The 19,515-nt window shown below is 38.3% G+C and overlaps 1 protein-coding gene across 1 annotated transcript in view; it reads left to right on the top strand.

Moving 5' to 3' along the window:
- Window positions 1-19,515, top strand: part of ZDHHC7 (zDHHC palmitoyltransferase 7) — a 39,790-nt gene that overhangs the window by 2,409 nt on the left and 17,866 nt on the right. Inside the window, exons 2-4 of the mRNA XM_084644737.1 lie at window positions 8,394-8,475; window positions 14,239-14,561; window positions 19,285-19,409. Coding sequence (XP_084500863.1) covers window positions 14,256-14,561; window positions 19,285-19,409 — 431 coding nt within the window. The 5' untranslated portion in view covers window positions 8,394-8,475; window positions 14,239-14,255. The remainder of the gene's footprint in view (window positions 1-8,393; window positions 8,476-14,238; window positions 14,562-19,284; window positions 19,410-19,515) is intronic.

The raw sequence follows: 19,515 nt of genomic DNA, 5'->3' as shown, positions 1-19,515 counted from the left end.
CTGTGTTTTATGACGGCTTTACCTGGGTTACTCCCAAGGGGAATGAATTAATAGTCTAACACAGCAATTTAGGAACTGAGGTGCTGGTGAAGCATGGGAAAGAACCAGCAGATTTTGCATGTATGGCATGCTCAGAAGACAAAATGGTTGAGGTTTTTTTTAATAATAACACTTATCACAGTGGTTTAGATTAATACTGACAATGGAATAACTTGACAGGCTTGTGAAAATAGTTCAGCTTTGATCTTTGTTGACTTATTGAGTTCTGAAAGGAAAGATCACTTCTGGGGCATATTAATTGACAGAAAAATGTGTTGTGTTGTAAAGTACAGTCAGTGAATATGGCAAACCACATTCAAATGATGGTAAGGATTTAGCTTAAATTGATTAAACTTGGAAATGATAGAGCAGATATATTAAAACTTGTAATTTAGGATCTTGACACATCAACTTATTAGTAGCAAGTGGGGAAATTTTTCCTGGCCATTGGTGCAGAACTTAACTTTTTTTAAAAAGGCAATAGCTTTCTAGCCCTCAGGAATGGAACAGAGGGAGTCGGGTCTGCCTGAATCTGAAAAAATAGAGATCTGAACCAGCTAAGGCACAAATTCTACCACCAGTGCACAGCCCGGAGATGTAGTCTGTGCTGTGTTCTTCCAGGGTAAACGCCTCTATCCAGCTGCTCTGTCCTTTCTAATGTAACTCAACTATTTGAACTTCTACCATTTATTGGTTAGTGGATCTATGCAGAGGCAAATCTGCTACCCCTTCCGCCAAATCCCTGTTGTGATAGAGGTCCTATTGGAGGATGTTTTTTTTGCATGGGTTTTCCAACTCCAGCTGTGGAAGAGTGGACTGAAATTTTGCTAGAAATGTGAACTGCCTATTTGTTTCAGTGGGTTATCAATTCTGGGCCTGTTTCTCAACTGCCTTACGCCTTGGCTAGTACTTTTACCTGTGTAAAGAGCTACCAAAACAGAAAGGTAGCATATTACACCCACTTTGCGCTTACTTTACACAGGTGTAAGATTGCTATAAAAGGTGCAAGTTAGTGGAGAATTGAGCCCTGTGTCTTAAACCTAAACTGCTATAAGTGTGGAACTTCAGGAGTTTCAGCCATCCCAAATCCTGTGTTGACTTTGAGCACAGGCAGTGAGTAGGTCACATCTTCTGGCTAATGCCTAAGCGAGGATTTGACAATGGCAAATCTAAATTCTGAAAAGTTGTGGGGGTAGATGGACTTAATGAAACAACAATATTTTTAGCATGATAATAAATGAATGTATCTCAATGATAGCAATGTAACTTGAATGTATCTTTATGGAGATGCATTCTCAATACTTGTTTTTATGCAGGGTGTCTCAGAGCTGTAGTTTATATAATGAGGGGTGACAACCTTGTGACCATCTAATGGTAATCTTACAAAAAATGTATTAATGGAAAAAAAATTCCAGATAGCTGTGTTAGTAAATCATATGCTTCTTTGGTAGTGAATTGTATTGTTTAGTATTCTTTATAAGGATGGACTGTTTTAGATTCAGAAGCAGGAGAAAGAACATAGTGGTTAGAAGACTACTGCTGTCAGCAGATTTTTGTCATTTCTAAATATAAAATATTTTCATTAGGAATATATTATAACTTTACAACACAGCCACATTTTACTCTTTCTTGTGTGGTAGTGGAAACATCTTGAAGGTCTTTTTTTAAAAAAAGTTAAAGGCCTCATCCTGTGATGTCCTGGGCGCTCTTAACTTTCATTGACTTCAGTAGGAGTTGAGGGGTTTTGTGCCCTTCTGTGCTGAGCTGATAACACAGTTTTTTAACAATCATTTGTTTAGTAGTTTATGTACATGAAGACACATTCCCTGCTTCAAATAAGTTAGTCTAATAAGACAAGGCAAATGCAGTAGGCCAGGAAAACAGCTTAGTGAAGAGAATATTTATAAGGAAGAAGGAGAGATTGCCTGAAGTGGTTTAAGGTGGAGAGAGGAGAGGAATACTAGACCAGACATAGGGGACAGCACGGAAGAAGGTATGGAGCAGGCAGGTGGGAAAGGAGCCTGGGTAAGCCAAAGGGATCGAGGCCCAGATCCACAAAGGTATTTAGGTTCCTAACTTCTAATGAAATCAGTGGGAGTTAGGAACCTAAATACTTTTGTCGATCTGGGCCTAAGAGAGCATTGGGAGGAAAAGTGGAGTAGGGAGACAGAGGCAGAGAGAGAAATGAAAGTTAGATTTTTATAGGACTCTGTGGTGTGGGGTGAAGATAAAGAGGTGACATAGGGGGATGGGCAGAGCACAGGGAAATGAAAGATGTCTATCAATGGCATTTGGACAGTCTGGAAAAAGTTGAGAGGCCAGAAAGGAAGAGGTTACAGTAATCAGTGTTTCAGGGAATGGTTAGGCTGAATGATATTCAGGAGAAGGAAGTTGACAGGTACTTAGACAGGGCTTTGGATATGGAATGAGAGGAGGGAAAGGTAGGAGATGAGATGTTCATAGATTTAAAATCGCATCTTAAACTTACCATGGCATCTGCAGACCTATGAAAAACTCAACTTGGGACTCCATGTTTCGCCTAGGTGTAGCAATAGAAGCACACAATGAATTTTCCTCTTCTTGGGTAAGAGTTAAAAAAGGAAGAGAAATTGACTATCTGGAGCAGGGAGGCTGTCAGGCATTCCTGATTCTTAAGCTATCCCTGCATACTATATGACACCTTTGCACTTGCTCTATTTTGTCCAGGCCAGTGCCTACCTGAATCTTTGGTATATGTGAAAGCAGACTGTGGGATACCCTAACTTCCACCTGTCATAACTTCTGGGTTGCTTTTACTATTTGTTTTGAGGCTGGATTTTGTGGAATCAGTGGCAGTGTACTTAGAAATCCCACATCCCTGCCTGCCAGAGCCAGTTTAGTACAGTTCAGGGTGCAGTGGAAGTTGTATCTTAGGCCTGGTCTACACTAGGGGGGTGGGATCGATCTAAGATATGCAACTTCAGTACAAGAACAGCCTAGCTGAAGTCAACACATCTTAGATCGACTTAGAATCACTTACTTTCTGTCCTCACGGTGCGGGATCGACGGCCGCCGCTCCCCCGTCGACTCCGATTCTGCCTCTTGCCGTGGTGGAGTTCCAGAGTCGACGGCAGAGCGATCGGGGATCGATTTATCGCATCTAGACTAGAAAGATAAATTGATCCCCGATAGATCGATCACTACCCGCCGTGTAGACGTGGCCTTAGGGCTTGTCTACATGATTCCTTAGTGCGCACCAGGAGGCATGTAAATTCTAATGCACACCAGCATATCATGCATGTCAGCAGGATCCACACAGCCCAATTAGTGCAATAAAAGTTCCCTGGTATATATTAATGTAGTACTGTTTTGAAATGAGACTACATTAACATGCAGTAGGGAATTTTTAATGCTTGCAAGTAGAGTCCACATGGGGCAGTTAGTGCGTGACATGCTAGTGAGCATTAGAATTTACATCTTTGCTTGTGCAGACTAACGCACCACATAGGCAATTCCTCTGTCAAGGTTTAACAGACTTCACTGAACCATTTCAGGGACAAGATATGCAGAGATTTACATAAACTTAAAGCTAATTTTGTATTGTAAAGTTACCAGTTTGTTGCTAATAGGTGATATTTATAAATACCTAAGAAATGCTATATGATGATTCTAGCTTCGTTTTGCTTAATTGTCTGTTCAGAATTCTTGATGGCATGTCTTAGTGGCATTTGTAAGGGGTTACCAACATAGAGGCATGTGCAGTCACGTGATGAAGCTTTCAGTGGTCTTGGTACAGCTGAAGTAGCCATTTTTTAAATCAGCGATGTTTAACTATGTTGCTTTTTGGAAGGTTGGGGGATGAGGAAACATTTCCTTTTTAAAGATAAAAGGGGAAACTTCCAGTATTTCTTTACTCAAATGCATGTACCTGCTGTAGAGTGAAATAATATGAAGTGATGATAAGCAGAGACAGGCATAATACGGGACTTTAGAATAATTCTCTAAATTGTACTGTGTAAATATACACTCTTACCAAAATTCACCTTTTGCTCTCAGAGATGTTTCAGAGTAACAGCCGTGTTAGTCTGTATTTGCAAGAAGAAAAGGAGTACTTGTGGCACCTTAGAGACTAACAAATTTATTTGAGCATAAGCTTTTGTGAGCTATAGCTCACAGAGATGATCATTTATATAAGGGTCACATGGGGAGGGGAGAGAGAATCCTTTTTGAAATTCAGTTGCAGAAAACGAAGTTATTCTGTTACTGCTTAGGCTGTTACAGTGTGACCTTGAATATTGGATACGTGGAGTAAATACACAATAATAGGTGAGTCAGGTGCTGAACAGTTGCTAGAGCCAGCCAGAGCTGATTTTTTTTTAACAAAGGGTCTTTTCTGAGTCTTACAGAGGTATAATGAAAAGGGACTTATTCTTCTACTAAAGTAGCCACCGATTCTGTCTTCGTAACTTAACCTCTCTGCACAGAGAGATTTTATATGATGCCTTAGCTTTGTCTGACAGCTTGAGGATCAGGATCACGTGTGTACCATTGTGAAGGTGAGTTTTATCAATGTCAGACAGCTGCTATCTGCTGTCCATACCTCCTATGGAATTGTATGCAGTATCACGTTCCTTCAGGTGTGAATTACTGCAGCGTTTAAAATTTTGACCTTTCAAAGGCAATCTGTTGCTTTCAGTTAGCTAAAAGTCTGTTGCACCAATCCTGTGCTTTGTAGGTAACTTTGTCTTAAGACTCGGGTGGCTTTAAGTAAATCACACTTAAGCTTTACAAATTGACCTGTCAGAGTGTTACTATTGTGTTATAATACTGCACGTCTTGGCTTCCCTTCAGAGATCTATTGGTGGAGTTGTTAGCACCAACTATTAAGTAGAAATGTTGAAATAGGTTTTTCATTTGCAGCGTGCAACCACACCATGAATTTTATTTAAAATAAAAACGGTTCACTGTGTAACTTAAAAGGAAACCTAAAACAGAAAATAAACTTTGATTGCTGAAGTATTTTTAATCTTATTTGTATATTGAGTTTTTTTCATGTTATTGTAAGATCCCAGTGACTGGACTTTCCAGAATGATGCTATTTCTTATATATATATTAAAAAAAAAAAAAGTCTTCCCTGCTAAAGTTGGTCGTAAATCATGCTTTTTTTTTTTTTTTTACTTTAGTGAATAACACATACACAGGTTGGGACATACTAGTTATCCCCCTTCGTTTTCCCAAAACCTCTTTCTACTCTTATTGGAAGAAAGTTCTTGAGGACTACCTTGATGCAGTATCTGATATTAAATAGTGCTGCAGTCTTGCAGAAGCAGGATGTGAGGGAGTAAAGGAGTTAGCCAGCAACTATTTGTATGTAAGGAAATTGGAGACCTGGCTCAGTGCTGTTGGAAAATCTTAAGGTTTTTAAGTAGTTGGAATAGTCATTTGTGTAATAACACATTTTTTGTGATTATTAATTTTAAATGTTATTACATTGTGGCTTAATCTGCAATAACGTTGTTAAAAGTAGCTTTTATTTTGTAATCCCTGACTAAGCAGCCTGGGAGTCATTTGACTTAATGTCATTGTTATTCTGGTAATATGTCTGCAATTTGGGTTTACAGCATTTCACTAAACAATGGGATACAAATTATATGATAGATGGTATATTCCAAGGGAAAATCTCAGATGTGCTAAAACGGGTAACCAAACTGGAATCCAGTTTCAATTAATCATTTGTGCAAATGGTTATCATTCATGGAACATACTGTGCATCTGTGTTTTCTGACATGATAAAGATTTTGAGGATTTTGAGAAGAAAATGTTGTTTGGACTAAAGCTTAATTTTAGTTTAAGGCAGAATATTTAATTTCTTGAACTGTACTCAGAATGTGTGAAGAGCACTGGCTGACTGAAAATCACATGTTGTGACACACACACTGGGGTAAACAAATCTATAGTCCTGGGCAAAGCTGCAGACAACCCTATTAGAACCCTTAGCACTTTATATCTTCTGTGTGCTTTCCAAACACTAATTCTCCCACTGGAAGAGGTCTATACCAGGGGAGCAAGGGACCAAATATAGTGAGCCAGCAGAACAGATAGGCCAGGGAGATAGTGGGTTTTTTGTTTTTTCCAGAAAGGACAAAACGCATTACAGTTACAAATACACAACTGTTATCATTCTTCCACATAAGCAGCCGTTGATGTTGCGCAATTGTGATCGAGAAGTTAGGGAACATGGTTCTTATGGTAATCTCTCATTCAAGGAACTAAGTTTTAATGATGTAAATGTAGATATAGTATTTTTAAAAGTTTCACCCCCAAAGATTTGGGATGTGGCATCTTTGCACCAATGTCTATCTTTTTAGATTTATGAAAAATGGAAGTTTAGATTGGAAACTATTGATAATGTGGGTAACCTTAGATGATCATGTGATTCACTTAACCAGCATTCTCCTTATCAACATCTACTTATGTTTACATGTTACTTTGCAGCAAGCTGATGGTCACAGTAATAACTAGTTTGCAGTGTTTTAACAGTGTTGTTCTCATGGTTTAAATGATACAAGGTAACTGAGGTAATATCTTTTCCCAGACCTGAAGAAGAGCTCTGTATAGCTCAAAAGCTTGTATCTCCCACCAACACAAGTTGGTCCAGTAAGAGATATTACCTCAACAATCGTCTCTTTCACACTAATTAATATTTAGTAAATATAAATTGAGAGAATTAGTATAACAAATATAAAAAAATAAGTATATAGGCAAAACAAAAAATCCAGTAATCCCATACAGTTAAACTTCTGCTTAGCTTTCAGACTTTCAGAGGAATACACAAACTTGTGAAGAAAGAGGGGTAGAACTCGAAAGCTGTCGCTTCCTGTTTCTCCTGGAAATCTAGTGGCTTGTGTTTTCATTTTTAATAATACAAGAAAATATTGATGAAAATATGAGAAATTCTATGTAATGTGTTACAAAAACTGGCTTAATAAGGAATGGCTATTTTGGAACAGGGGCTAGTTTTACTGGAATTCTTTCACTGAAAATAGGTGGTGGCTTAACATTTGATAAAGCTGGTGAATAGGTAGAATATTTGTTACTACCAAGACTTATGAAGCTGAAGCTTCCAAATTAAATGGTATAACTGCCGTGTCAGGAAGCTTAAAGTGGGTGCTGTGGACTAAACTGTTCAGAAATAAACTTAGTTTCTTTTCTAAACTTCTCAGATTTCTCTTGGCTGAACCCATACTATAAGGACATAGCAAAAATTAATTTAAGAATTCTTATTACTATTAGTCGTCTTTTTTTAAAACAAAAAACAAGACAATTAATAACCTTTGATGGTAACCTAAAGGTGTTTAACTGCAAGCCATATGTACGGTAATTGGTACTTGCACCCAACAGAACTGAGTTAAGGATGCTATAGATATTTTTACTCAGCGTCTCCTCACTGTTTTTATTCTACAGATTAACTATAAAAAGTAATATACTAAGGTGGCGTGTCTCAAACTGGACCACTGGTGATCTGTAGTGCACTGTTAGTTAATAGTAGCACATAGCTTCAAAAAGTACCTAGTAGAGTCCATTTTCTTCTGTCTTGCAACATGTACATTTAAACTCAAATCAAACAGTGAAACCATTGAGATTTTGATTGCAATGTCGATTTTTTTTTTTGTCGAGCATATATTGAATATTAAGATACATATTTACCAATGTGGCTAATTACCATAGTCAAGAGAATCTCTTTTGTTTAAATTTTCATTAGCATAAACTTTTGCATTTATTATACTGACTACTTTGAATAAATAGGTTTGAATAATTTGTTTTATTTTCAGATTAACCATAAAGGGGGCATTGATCATTAGGGTAGGAAATAGTTCTAAACTTACATAGTAACTTACCCTTTGATAACATAAAATAGAGAATATGCTTGCCTTACCCAGCTGTTACCAAATGCCGCCTTGAGAGCTCTAACAAGAATGGATTGACTATTACTTTCTGGAGGCTGAAGCCCTTTAACACTCTATCTTATATTTTCACCAAACAAGAATAAAACTTGACAGAGAAATGATGGAGGAATAGATCATGTTTAAAGTATGCGTATCTGGTCTGTCTAGAAAAATTGAAGAATTGCATAGCAGAACAGACTTTGTTAATTGTTTACTTCAGTTAGATAGTCAACACAGTTCCCGTTGTAGGGTTCTATATATTGATTCCATGACTGATCAGTCCTAAAATTACTTCATAATTGATATAGGTTTGCATACTATACTTCTTACACTTCCAAAGTCCTTCAGTTGTAATAGATTATGCATACTTAAAACTATTACCCCGAAGCAACAGTGCAGTTCTAACCAGTTTTTGACTGTCTTTTCAGATTACATCAGATACAACCATGTACATCTTAGAAGCCTGAAGGAAGGGCATGATGTCAGAATAACACACACAGCATTTGTTAGGTATGTTGGGTTTTGTATTATGCTGAAACTTTAACCTAGGCTATGTTTGTCTTTAATACAGTTGTTAAACATAAACAAAATACAGTAACTTGAAAATGAAAGGGTCTAAAGCTAAAGTAGTTAAAATATTAAAAGAATCAATCTCTAAAGCTCTCATTTGTCTTGAAATACAATGGGCTGGGTGAACCCTTGGTTGGGAATTTTTTTTGTATGTTTTTGTTTGATGTTTTTATGCTGCTAAAGCCTTGCTCCAGCTGAAAGATATTTATGGATGACTTCTCATTTCTGAGTCAACATGCCCATTTACAAGCCCTTTGAGTTTTACTGAGTTTTGCTACTTTAATTTGTGTGCAACAGGTTCCAAAAGCTGTTGCATCTCTACGCCATTATTTATGGGTAAACTTCCTGACATAATGCATTATGTCGTTATCCTGTTGCTGTCTTATAAAGTTTGTTTTGCCTTCAGTTCTTTGTGCCATGTTGAGGTTCAACCCCAAGTCTGAAAGCTTTGCTCCCTGCAAATTACGTGTTACTTCCTTGTAATATATTCCTTTGTAAAGATGCTTGAAAGATGTATTTCCGTAAGTAATCCTTGTGTATAGTCTTTTCTTGCTTTCCCGGGAAGTCATTTTTGTTTTCTTAACTTAAATTCCAGTTGTCAGTCATATAGTCTATTTAAAACTTCATATTACAGCTACAAAAGAGAGGCAAAAGCTTGATCCTGAGCAGCAATTTAGAATCCTAAATTCCTAGTGATGCTAGTGGGCATACGTGCATGGGGCTGCAGTATTAACTGTACAAAAATTAACAACATTTGTTTTTAATCTGGTAACTCAAAGGTGAAATCATTCGGAATTGTTTAGGGTAGCAGCCATGTTAATCTGTATCCACAAAAAGAACAGGAGTACTTGTGGCACCTTAGAGACTAACAAATTTATTAGAGCATAAGCTTTCGTGGGCTACAGACCACTTCATCGGATGCATTGGAATTGTCACTGAATATTAAACACTAGAAAGAAATACACCTTTCCTAATCAGGTTAATTTAAGCATGAATTATATTGGAGAAATAAAGTTTGTTTTCCCAAGACATTTTCTAGACTGCAACTGTCTTTACTGTTTGTAACTAGGAGCATTGTTAATGTATTACATTCAAATGAGAGAGGACTTTTGTACAAAAAAGAATTTACTTGACCAATAGCTTCATGATTTACTGTTGCTATGATTTAAGAACACTTTACTTTGATGGAATAAATTTAATTTAGCTACTCTAAATCATAGTTACAATATGTTAATAGTGTCTGTCCTGGGAATGAGTAAGTCTTTGATTTAGCAATCCGACACTAGAGTCAGAGGGAGGGAGTAGATGGAACATTTTTAATTAGGACAGCTAAGAATTAGTAATAAAGACTAGAAAAATGGTGAAAAGTATATGAAAGATGCATATATTTGTGTAACTTTGTTTGACAGCTATCACAAGTGTGAATCCCTCAGAAATTAATTGGTAAATGTAGGCATTGTAGATTATAATTTTGGATTAACAAAGCAGTACATATACTCAAGGTTTTGAGGTATGACCTAAAATACCATAAATCCCAGTGGTCATATGGAGTCTACCATTAGCACAGAAAAAATACTGGAGACATCTGCTCAGCTGTCACCAATCAATATAGTGCTTTCAAGTTTCTCTCAGATATGCCCTTTACTAGTACAGAATCAATAGCAATTTTAGGACTGAGTGTACTTCTAGGATTGCATGCTATTCTTGGAACTTTGTGTTCAGACTGTAATCTGTCTCCTGTTTGTTGATAAAACTTTGATTCTACCATTTCACACTGCTAGTTATAGGTGGCTGGAAAAAATTCTGTTTTACAAGAACGTTCAAGTTTTTGAACTTCGTTTTCATTCCACATTGGAATGAAAACAAAACCTTTGGAATGTTTTCACAAAACAGAGCTGTATCAAAACATCCCTTTTCAGATTGAAATGGTCAGGTTTTTGATATTTCTCTCCAGAAAGTCCACGCTGGACCTGAGAAACCATCCTGTCAAATTTCACTGGCAATATGATGACTCAGCAGGTTCATGGGAGACAACAGCTGTAGTTCAGTATGGCAAAGCCCCCATTAGTCAGGACTGAAAAGCAGTAGGCCCCATTTTAATGCAAGGAGAAAAATGATGTTTGGCAAGTCAACAAGACAAAAATATAGCCCATATAAAAACCTCATATTTACCATTAGGGCTGTGATGCAACCAACAACTCTGAGGAAATGAATGTTGGTTTGATATCCATTTTTGTCTCATGGTGTGAAAATATTCTAGTCTACTAAGTACTGTTTTGAAAGACAAAAATAGGTAATGTGAATAGCAGGGAGTACATCTGTCTGCAAGATTAAATTGCTACTTAGAAAATTGCTGAGCATAATTCATACAGGGGTTTTATTTGCCTATAGCTGTTTGTGTGACGAGCAGCCCTTGGCCTTCCTGCTAATTTACCATGTGAACTGATCGGAATTACTGCTTCATGGCCTATAGCAGTTTTTCTGGGAAACACCATTTATTCTGTGTAAGACTACATCATCCCCTCCACTGTTTTTCTTCCTTTTTTACTAAGACAGCTGCTAAGAATTTTTTACACCGTAGAGTCATACCGGTTTAACTAAATTAGTGCAGCATCGTGCCTTTAGTTATACCGGTGCCATGTGCATGTAGACAAGCTACAAGTCTGAAGCTGTTCCTGTTCCTATGTCGACAGTGATGCCTAAAGTATTGTCATCAGATGAAAACATTGCGGTCCTTCACATTCTGGAGTAGCCCATGCTCCCTTTATAAATGATTTACCAGCACAGACTTAATCATTAGCCACTTTAAACTAAGAGCCCTTCCAGGGCACAAGCTAGAGCACTCGAAATAGCTTACCTGAACTAGGAAAAAGCATTAAATGATTTGAGGAGACTTTACAGGTCACTTCATTTTATTTTATTTCCCCTGGAATAACATTAAGCATGCATGGAATTTCAATACTGCAGTCTCCTCTCCTGTTTCAGAAGTTAGGTGTATTTCAAGGCATCAAGAAGGAAGCAATAAACACACCTGTTGTTTGACTGCTTATGGTAGATGATTATTCATTCTTAATGCTAACATTTCATAAAACATCAGGAAATAAATGAGTATTACGATTTGTTGTAGAGTATCACAGTTTTTACTTTCTGGAATTGTGTAGCTGTGCGCCTTGTTTTATTTAATCCTCTGAACAAGCAACGAAAACCTTTTGGGTTCTAAGTTGTTACCCTCTGCTTAATAGATTGGCCTTTTCTGCAGAGTCTGCAGTTACTTTGTTATGACTAGAAAAAGTACTTAAAGTGGTTTGCAGTTTTGATTTTAAGTACGACACAAAATAGCAGGAAAATTTTCTTTCCTTTGCTCCAAAGCAGGAGAATCTGATTACACCTGCTCAAGCCATGAAGTTTCACTTATGTTTCTGCAAGTTAACTATTGTCACTGTTGGAAAGGAATGTGAAACTGCCCAGACAAGCATAGTGTTTCTGGTATCCGAGCAAAAATTCATAGGAATTACCATTCTGGGTCAGAACAATGGTCTATTTAATCCACTATACTATCTCAGACAGCGGTCATGTTTCAGAGGAAGATATGAGGAAACCCTAAAGTGGGAGATTTTGGAATTATCTGCTTGTAGAGGAAGGTTCTTTCTAATCACCTTGGTTGATCAGGTTTATACCCTGAAGCATGAGGATTTATGTCCCTTCCAGGTTTTGCGGGTTTTAATCCATAGTAATGTGCCACTGTATATGAACATGGGCGAGTTCATACTTCTTTAAGCTTTTCTCTGTTGTGGTGTAAAGGCAGCAAAAAAGACAATGCATCTCTCCCCAACCCTTTTCTCGCTATTTGTACTGGACGGGTGGCAGAAATCTCTTCATATTTAAAACGCTTCTGAAAAATATGGATTAAAGATTCCTCCTCAACTCAAACTTGCAGTGGTTCCAGAAAAATTAAATTAAAATCAATATACTTCCCCTCCTTTTAAAGTAATTGGTCAAATAAGGGAATTGGTATTTAAATTACTGATATTTTTAAATGGGGGGGAAATGCCTCAAAGAAAACCAGCCTCACGATTTTACACACACAACTAGATTTTGCCACCAGAAGGTATGACAAATTTGTACATAAATCTCCAGTCTGCGTACAGAAACGCCTCACTTAACGTCATTTCGTTGTTACGTTGCTGATCAATTAGGGAACATGCGCCTTTAAAGTTGTGCTTTGTCCACTGCTTGCAGGAAGAGCAGCCCGTTGCAGTGAGCTGGTGGGTGGTTGGAACCAGGGTGGACGGAACCAGGATGGACGGGCAGCCCCCCTACCAGCTCTCCGCTCTCAGTTCCCTGTGCAGCAGCTGCTCAGCAGGCTATCAGTTGCCGGCAGTTCAGCTGTCCCTTCCCCCACTGCCATGTGCTGCCTCTGCCTTGGAGCTGCTCCCCAAGACTCCTGCTTGCTGTGTGGGAGGGAGGGGAAGAAGGGGGGGCTAATGTCAGGGTGTCCCCCTTGCTCCTGCACCCCGCTTACCTCATCTTCCATAGAGCAGGGGGGACACATGGACCAATGAAGGGAGCTGCTGCCTTAGGCAGCAGGTGCAGCTGCGGTCTGGTCTCAGCTTGCTGATCTAATTAACAAGGCAGTGTACTTCTGACCCCACTCTTCATACTTAAAGTGGAAATGCACATCTCTGTCTCTTAGGGTGTGTGTCTGTCTGCCCTCCCTCCTTTCCTGTTGCTTTGTAGAGTGTGAGAGTTAAACCTTGAGGGGTCAGCCAATTGGTAGTTCATCGTTTAGCAGTAAGACATTCCCTGGGAAAATCCCACCCTCTGACTCCTCAGCCAAGTTTCACGATCATCATCACTGTGTACCAGTATTAAATTGTTTGTTTAAAACTTACACTGTGTTTGTATATATAGTCTTTTGCCTGGTGAAAAAAATTTCCATGGAACCTAACCCCCTCATTTACATTAAGTCTTATGGAGAAATTGGATTCGCTTAATATCGTTTTGCTTAAAGTCGCATTTTTCAGGAACGTAACTACAGCGTTAAGTGAGGAGTTCCTTTATTTTCCTTAATTTTCCATGCACTGTGTATTTTGTTTTTAAATAGATTATATGGTTTTAATCTTGGGCCAGTCTACTAAAATCGGCTTGTCCTCTTACCGTCCTTGTAGCATCCAGAATTGTAAATCACAGGTAGAACTAACGTTAGTCAAGTGAAAGATTATCCAAAAGGAATATTAAAGCTTCTTTTTATATTCATGCAAATTAGAAAACTCCTCCCTGAATTTTTTCTCTTTAGTAATGTGTGTATTACACACACACACAAGTGGCTCATACTGATTATATAAATCTCCTTATTCTTTTGTAAACTTTTTAAATAACTGATTGCATATACCAGAAGTGTATATATTCTGTCATCAGTACTGACTGTGCATGAGGAGAGATGAAACTTGCAAAATTACAGATGTCTTGCAATCAGAGTAAATATTTTTAGAAATAAGTTTTCAATAAACAACTTACAAAATTGCAGCTAAGGAGTTTTAAATGAGTGTCCTCAATTACTTACAGAAACAATCCAGCTTGAAACAGTCATAGAATGTGAATTCTCAATCGCTTGTTTTGCTTATCATGTCATAAAAATAAAAGTTGACCTCTATTTTTCATGGAATATTTGTGCATAAACATAGTCTCACCATCTTTCTTCAGGGCAAGTCTGGAAAACCATGCAGTCATCGGGGCACAGATTCCGTGACATTGAGCACCATCCCCTCCTTGCTGAAAATGACAGCTATGATTCTTCTTCATCGGAAGCCGATATGGCAGACAGGGTTTGGTTCATCCGTGATGGCTGTGGCATGGTCTGTGCTGTCATGACGTGGTTTCTGGTTGTGTATGCAGACTTCGTAGTGACTTTTGTCATGTTGCTGCCTTCCAAAGACTTTTGGTACTCTGTGATCAATGGTGTTCTTTTTAACTGTTTGGCAGTGCTAGCTCTCTCGTCTCACCTGAGAACTATGCTAACTGATCCTGTAAGTATATGATTATTACTTGAAATTGGGTCATTCTCTCATGTTTAGTCAGTTGCAGAGAATAAGGTGAGCAACTGTGAATTCTCTTTTATAGATAGGTAGGGTCTATCTCCTGCTACTAGGATAATTCTTTTTGTTGCAAATCTTGAAATTGATTGAAGCAGAGGTTGGTCTCAATCTCCAGTCTTTTTTTCTTTTATGGTATCATAAACAAGCCTTGAACTGAGTGAAAAACAAAGCAGAAACAGTTGAAAATTCAAGGGAAAGGAAGACAAATGGGAAGTGTAGGGTCACTTGTTAAATATTTACTATTCAAGTCCATTATAGAAGATCATTAAAATGCCTATTTTGTTTTGTAACTTCGTTTGTTTCCTAGTTATATTATCAAATCTAGATAACTTTGTAAAAGTTGTTTGATTCCAGGTGGTGTGGTAAGAAAATCTTCTGCTTTTAATGAATAGAAAAGTTAAGGTTTTCAAAAGTATTTATGGCAGTCTTCAAAATCTGACTCATCGTTAAGACTTGTTGGTATAAACTGATAGGCAGTAACACTTACCAGAGTTTGTTGATCTGACAGTTAAAATGTGGAGTAAGTTGATCAATGTAGGGAGGAAACTTAGATAGGACTAGGGCTCACTTGGCATTATGGATATTTTTCTCTCAATAAATCTGAGTTTAAAATGTTATGAATATTTTTATGTTGTTGAATAAGTTAATGAGATCAACAGATTAAATTATTAGTGTTCTAATAAGACTCAATGTAGCTTCACCTAGTTTTTAATAGGAAACAAACATTTGGAAAAATTAGCCATCACCTCCTGGAAATCTGTAAAAAGTATAATTCAGTTAAACTAAAAGCTTTCATCACAGTATGACTACTTAAAGTCAAGCTTCTTACAACTTTAAAATATATAGTTTGTATACAGAGTACATACAAAAATCTAAAATTACTTTGGAAATCTTGGTATGAAAACTAAATTAAGCAGTTACATCTTCACTATCTTTAAATGGTTTTGATGTAGTTAAGTGGCATTTACAGGTAAATAAGGCTGTTCCTTGCTACCGAAAATGTTTCTGCAAGGTAAAAATTACAAATTGCCACAGTTTTACTGCTACACAAAATTTGAATTAATATATGCAAATACATTTTAGAATACATTTCTGTCAACGCTCATAGTAATAGCTTATGGCAGCCTAAATGGTGTATTTTCAACTATTGCTATAACAATGTACCTATTTCCAGATTAATAGCAGTTTTGCTTATAACTAGTTGTCTAAAATTATATTCTTCAATTTCTGGGTTAACTCTTTTGTGGTGGAACTGGTGGCAAGTTAGCGTTTAGTATAAAATGTCATCCTTAGAAATAGTAGTGAACATCTTGCTATAAAAGCCTTGACACTGACATCTTAAAGGTGCCTCAGCTCTAGATTGAAGCCTATGGGATTTGCAGTGTCGTGGGAAAATCTCACTGCTTAAATACTGGAGTGGACCACTTCATCCAGAAATGTTAAATTGAGATTATAATGATCCTCGCCAGTCCAGGTCTTTGCAGCTTTTTATCAGTCATTATAGCAAGTATTCACTGCTCAGTTTTAAAACACACTTAATTTCCAAAGTTCTGTTAGTAAGCAAGCCCAGTCTACATAAAATTAAAGTTTTGAATTGGTATTGTAAACTGGATTGGATTGGATTTGTTACAGTTCATATACAAAAAGAGAGTATTTATTGGGCGGGGGTAGGACACACCTATCCAAGAAGTGATTTTGGCAATTCATTAAAGCATGCTAGTGCCTGAGTAGTTCTGAGCCCCCACCCAGTGATGAAAAATTCTTTCTTGAAGCCAATGAGATGCATTTAAACAAAGCCTTCTTGAAGAACGAGTTAGTGTGTTTATGGGTGTGTTAAGCACTGATTATTAAAAATACCTAAGACCTTGAGAGCCAAGATATTGTTTATAGACTAGGTATGTCTTAATCTGTTTCACTTAATGTACTTGCCATATTCCCCCCCCCCCCCCCAAAAAAAAAAAAAAAAAAGCTGTGTAGTAGAAACTGTTGACTGTTAAATAGGAGTAAAGGAAAATTAGAATAAAGTCTCTCTCAAAATTCATAAGAAGTATAAAGTTACATTTGAAGACAAATAGATTTTATTACCTTATAACCATGAGAATTTAATCAAAAGTAAACGGGCTACAGTTTGAGATTATAAAAGTCATAATCTCTCCAATGTTTGTAACTGGAATCAAGTATCATTGTTTTTATTTGTGATTACTCGTTAATTCGGCAAAATGGCAAAGACATGAGATCAAGTACATTTTGATAGTTATGCTTATGAATGAATGAAATCAGTGGAAAAGAGGCAGAAGGTGTTTTTTTTTTTTCTTCTTACAAATTTGGATCCCTCTAGAACTAACTAAATCATCTCTTAGGTTTTGGTCTTCAGTGTAATGTTACTTCCATTTTGCCTAACTTGAATGAGAATGGTCACGCTCATAAACAATGTTTGCGCAGCAGAGAGTTGTGGAGTCCTCTCTGCATTACTAGCTCCAGCATCAACATGCCCCCTGATGGGCCAGTTAGCTCAAGTGTACCGAATCACTTAACTCAAGCTAGAGCTTTTTGTATGCAACAGGAGGCTGGTTAGGAGCAACAGTAAGGGCTGGTCTTTACTACGGGGACGGGAGATCAGTGCTGCTGCAATCAATGCAGCACGGGTCGATTTAGTGGATCTAATGAAGACCCACTAAATTGACAGCAGAGCACTCTCCAGTCAACCCCGGTACACCACCTCTCCGAGAAGAGTAAGGTAAGTCGACCAGAGAGCCCCTACCATCAATGCAGCACAGTGAAGACATCAGGGTAAGTCGACCTAAGCTACGTCGACTCCATTCACATAGCTGGAGTAGTATAACATAAGTCGACTTACCCCAGTAGTGAAGGCAAGCGCTGTGTTATACCTTGAGTTAATACTGCAGCGAAGAGGAGCCATAGAATGTGAAACACTGGGGCGTGGACATGGGTTGACAAAACATTCTGCTTCAGTGGAAATTACCTCCTAGCAAACAGGAGGGAAATACCCATTCCTGTGTTAAAATCTGGCAGAGCTCAGTCTTCTCTCCAGAAGAGCTTCCTTAAATCATTTAAGTAACCTGGTCTTTTTGCTAGATTGTGTAAATGAGAATCACAAACATTGCAAAGTCTGACAATAACTCCAGGCTCCAAATACAACTACTCTTTTCCTGATACTTCTCCACCATCACCCAGAAAATCAGCCTTGCATTACAGTGTTCTGAGTGTAAAAAAAGAAACAAACAAAAAAAAACAGGCAGCACATTCCCCATTTTAGAAAACTGGGCGGAGGGGATCCTAAGTGAATTTTTACCATGTAACACCTTTGCCCTTGTAACAGACACTCCCCACTTCCTTCATATAAACCCTTTTGATTTCATTCTAGCAGTTTGACTAAACCCTTAAAGGCAAGACAATCCAAAGCAAAAGCTTTCAGACTGTTCTTGGTTCACTCTGGGCCTCTTAGGGCATGGCTACACTTGCAGATGTAGAGAGCTTTGAATTAAACCAGCCTTCGAAGAGCACAGTAGGGAAAGCGCTGCAGTCTGTTCACACTGACAGCTTCAAGCGCACTGGCGTGGCCTCATTTGCAGCATTGGGAGCAGTGCATTATGGGCAGCTATCCCAGCATGCAAGTGACTGCAACGTGCTTTTCAAATGGGGGGTGGGGTGGAGTGTGACAGGGAGTGTGTTGTGTGTATTTGGGGGGAGAGAGAATGGGTTTTTGGGGGGCTGAGAACATGTCAGCATGCTGTCTTGTAAGTTCAGACAGCAGCAGACCCCTTCCCCGCCCACCCCCCCCCCCCCGCCTGTTTCCCCCTCTCACACACAGCATTCCACACTAATGGTTGCTTTGTCTCAGAGCAGATAAGCAGCTGGCTGTCAAAAATGGAGCTTTGAAAGGGCATTTCCGCATTCCTGCAGAGATTCAAAAACAATGAGAAGAGTGACCACTTAAGGCGATTATGGGACGTTTCCAGAGGCTGATCAGAGTGCAGTAATGCAACACCTCGTTCACGCTGACACCCGGGCGTTTCAGCCAAGGCGCAACAAGCGTTAATCTTCACACAGAGGCAGAGTACCAGGAGCGCTCTGGCTGTGGAGTTAGAGCGCTCTACGTGCCTTGCCAGTGTGGACGGGTAGTGAGCTAGGGCGTCCAGGGCTGCATTAATGCGCTCTAACTCACAAGTGTAGCCCAAGCCCTTAGTAACATCAATAGCTGATTGCCCTAGCTTTTGGGCCTCAGAATAGTTAACCTACTTTATGTACCTGAAAGGAGGCATGTCCCTTTCCTGATTTACTCATTTACAAGAAATCTTTTCAACTTTAAGCAAAGATGCTGACTGCCGTTTTGACATTTGTAGGGAAAGATCATGGATTCTATTCACGTTTGTGGTAGTTCATTTGAAACTGAACTGGCACTAATGGGTCGTGGTGTCTCTGGAAGACGCTGAGTGTAGTTTCCTATCGGAGGAAAATAACGTCTGTACGCTAAAATGGGCTTAGTGTGAAAAACATTTTATATTCAATACACTCCATGTTAATGTTGACTAGTCAAACCTGTTCAAATCTGCAGTTAAAAAGGTGACTTTAAAAAGCGGTATCTTTCCTAATTTAAGATGATTTCTTCTCTCCCTCCATTTTAAATATTTAGGGGGCTGTACCAAAAGGAAATGCCACTAAAGAATACATGGAGAGTTTGCAGCTGAAACCTGGGGAAGTGATCTACAAATGTCCAAAATGCTGTAGTATCAAACCAGAACGTGCACATCATTGCAGGTATACCATTATTTTCTTTAAAGTGAACCTTCATGAAGGTACTTGAAAATAAAATTCTAAAAAGAGTATAAAGTAACTAATGAACATGGTCTGCAGGTTCCTTACT

The sequence above is a fragment of the Lepidochelys olivacea genome (assembly GCF_965140295.1).
Source record: "Lepidochelys olivacea isolate rLepOli2 genome assembly, chromosome: 12".
Lineage (NCBI taxonomy): Eukaryota > Metazoa > Chordata > Testudines > Cheloniidae > Lepidochelys > Lepidochelys olivacea.
Note: the sequence above shows the minus strand (reverse complement) of the source record. Positions and strands in the feature narration are given on the sequence as shown.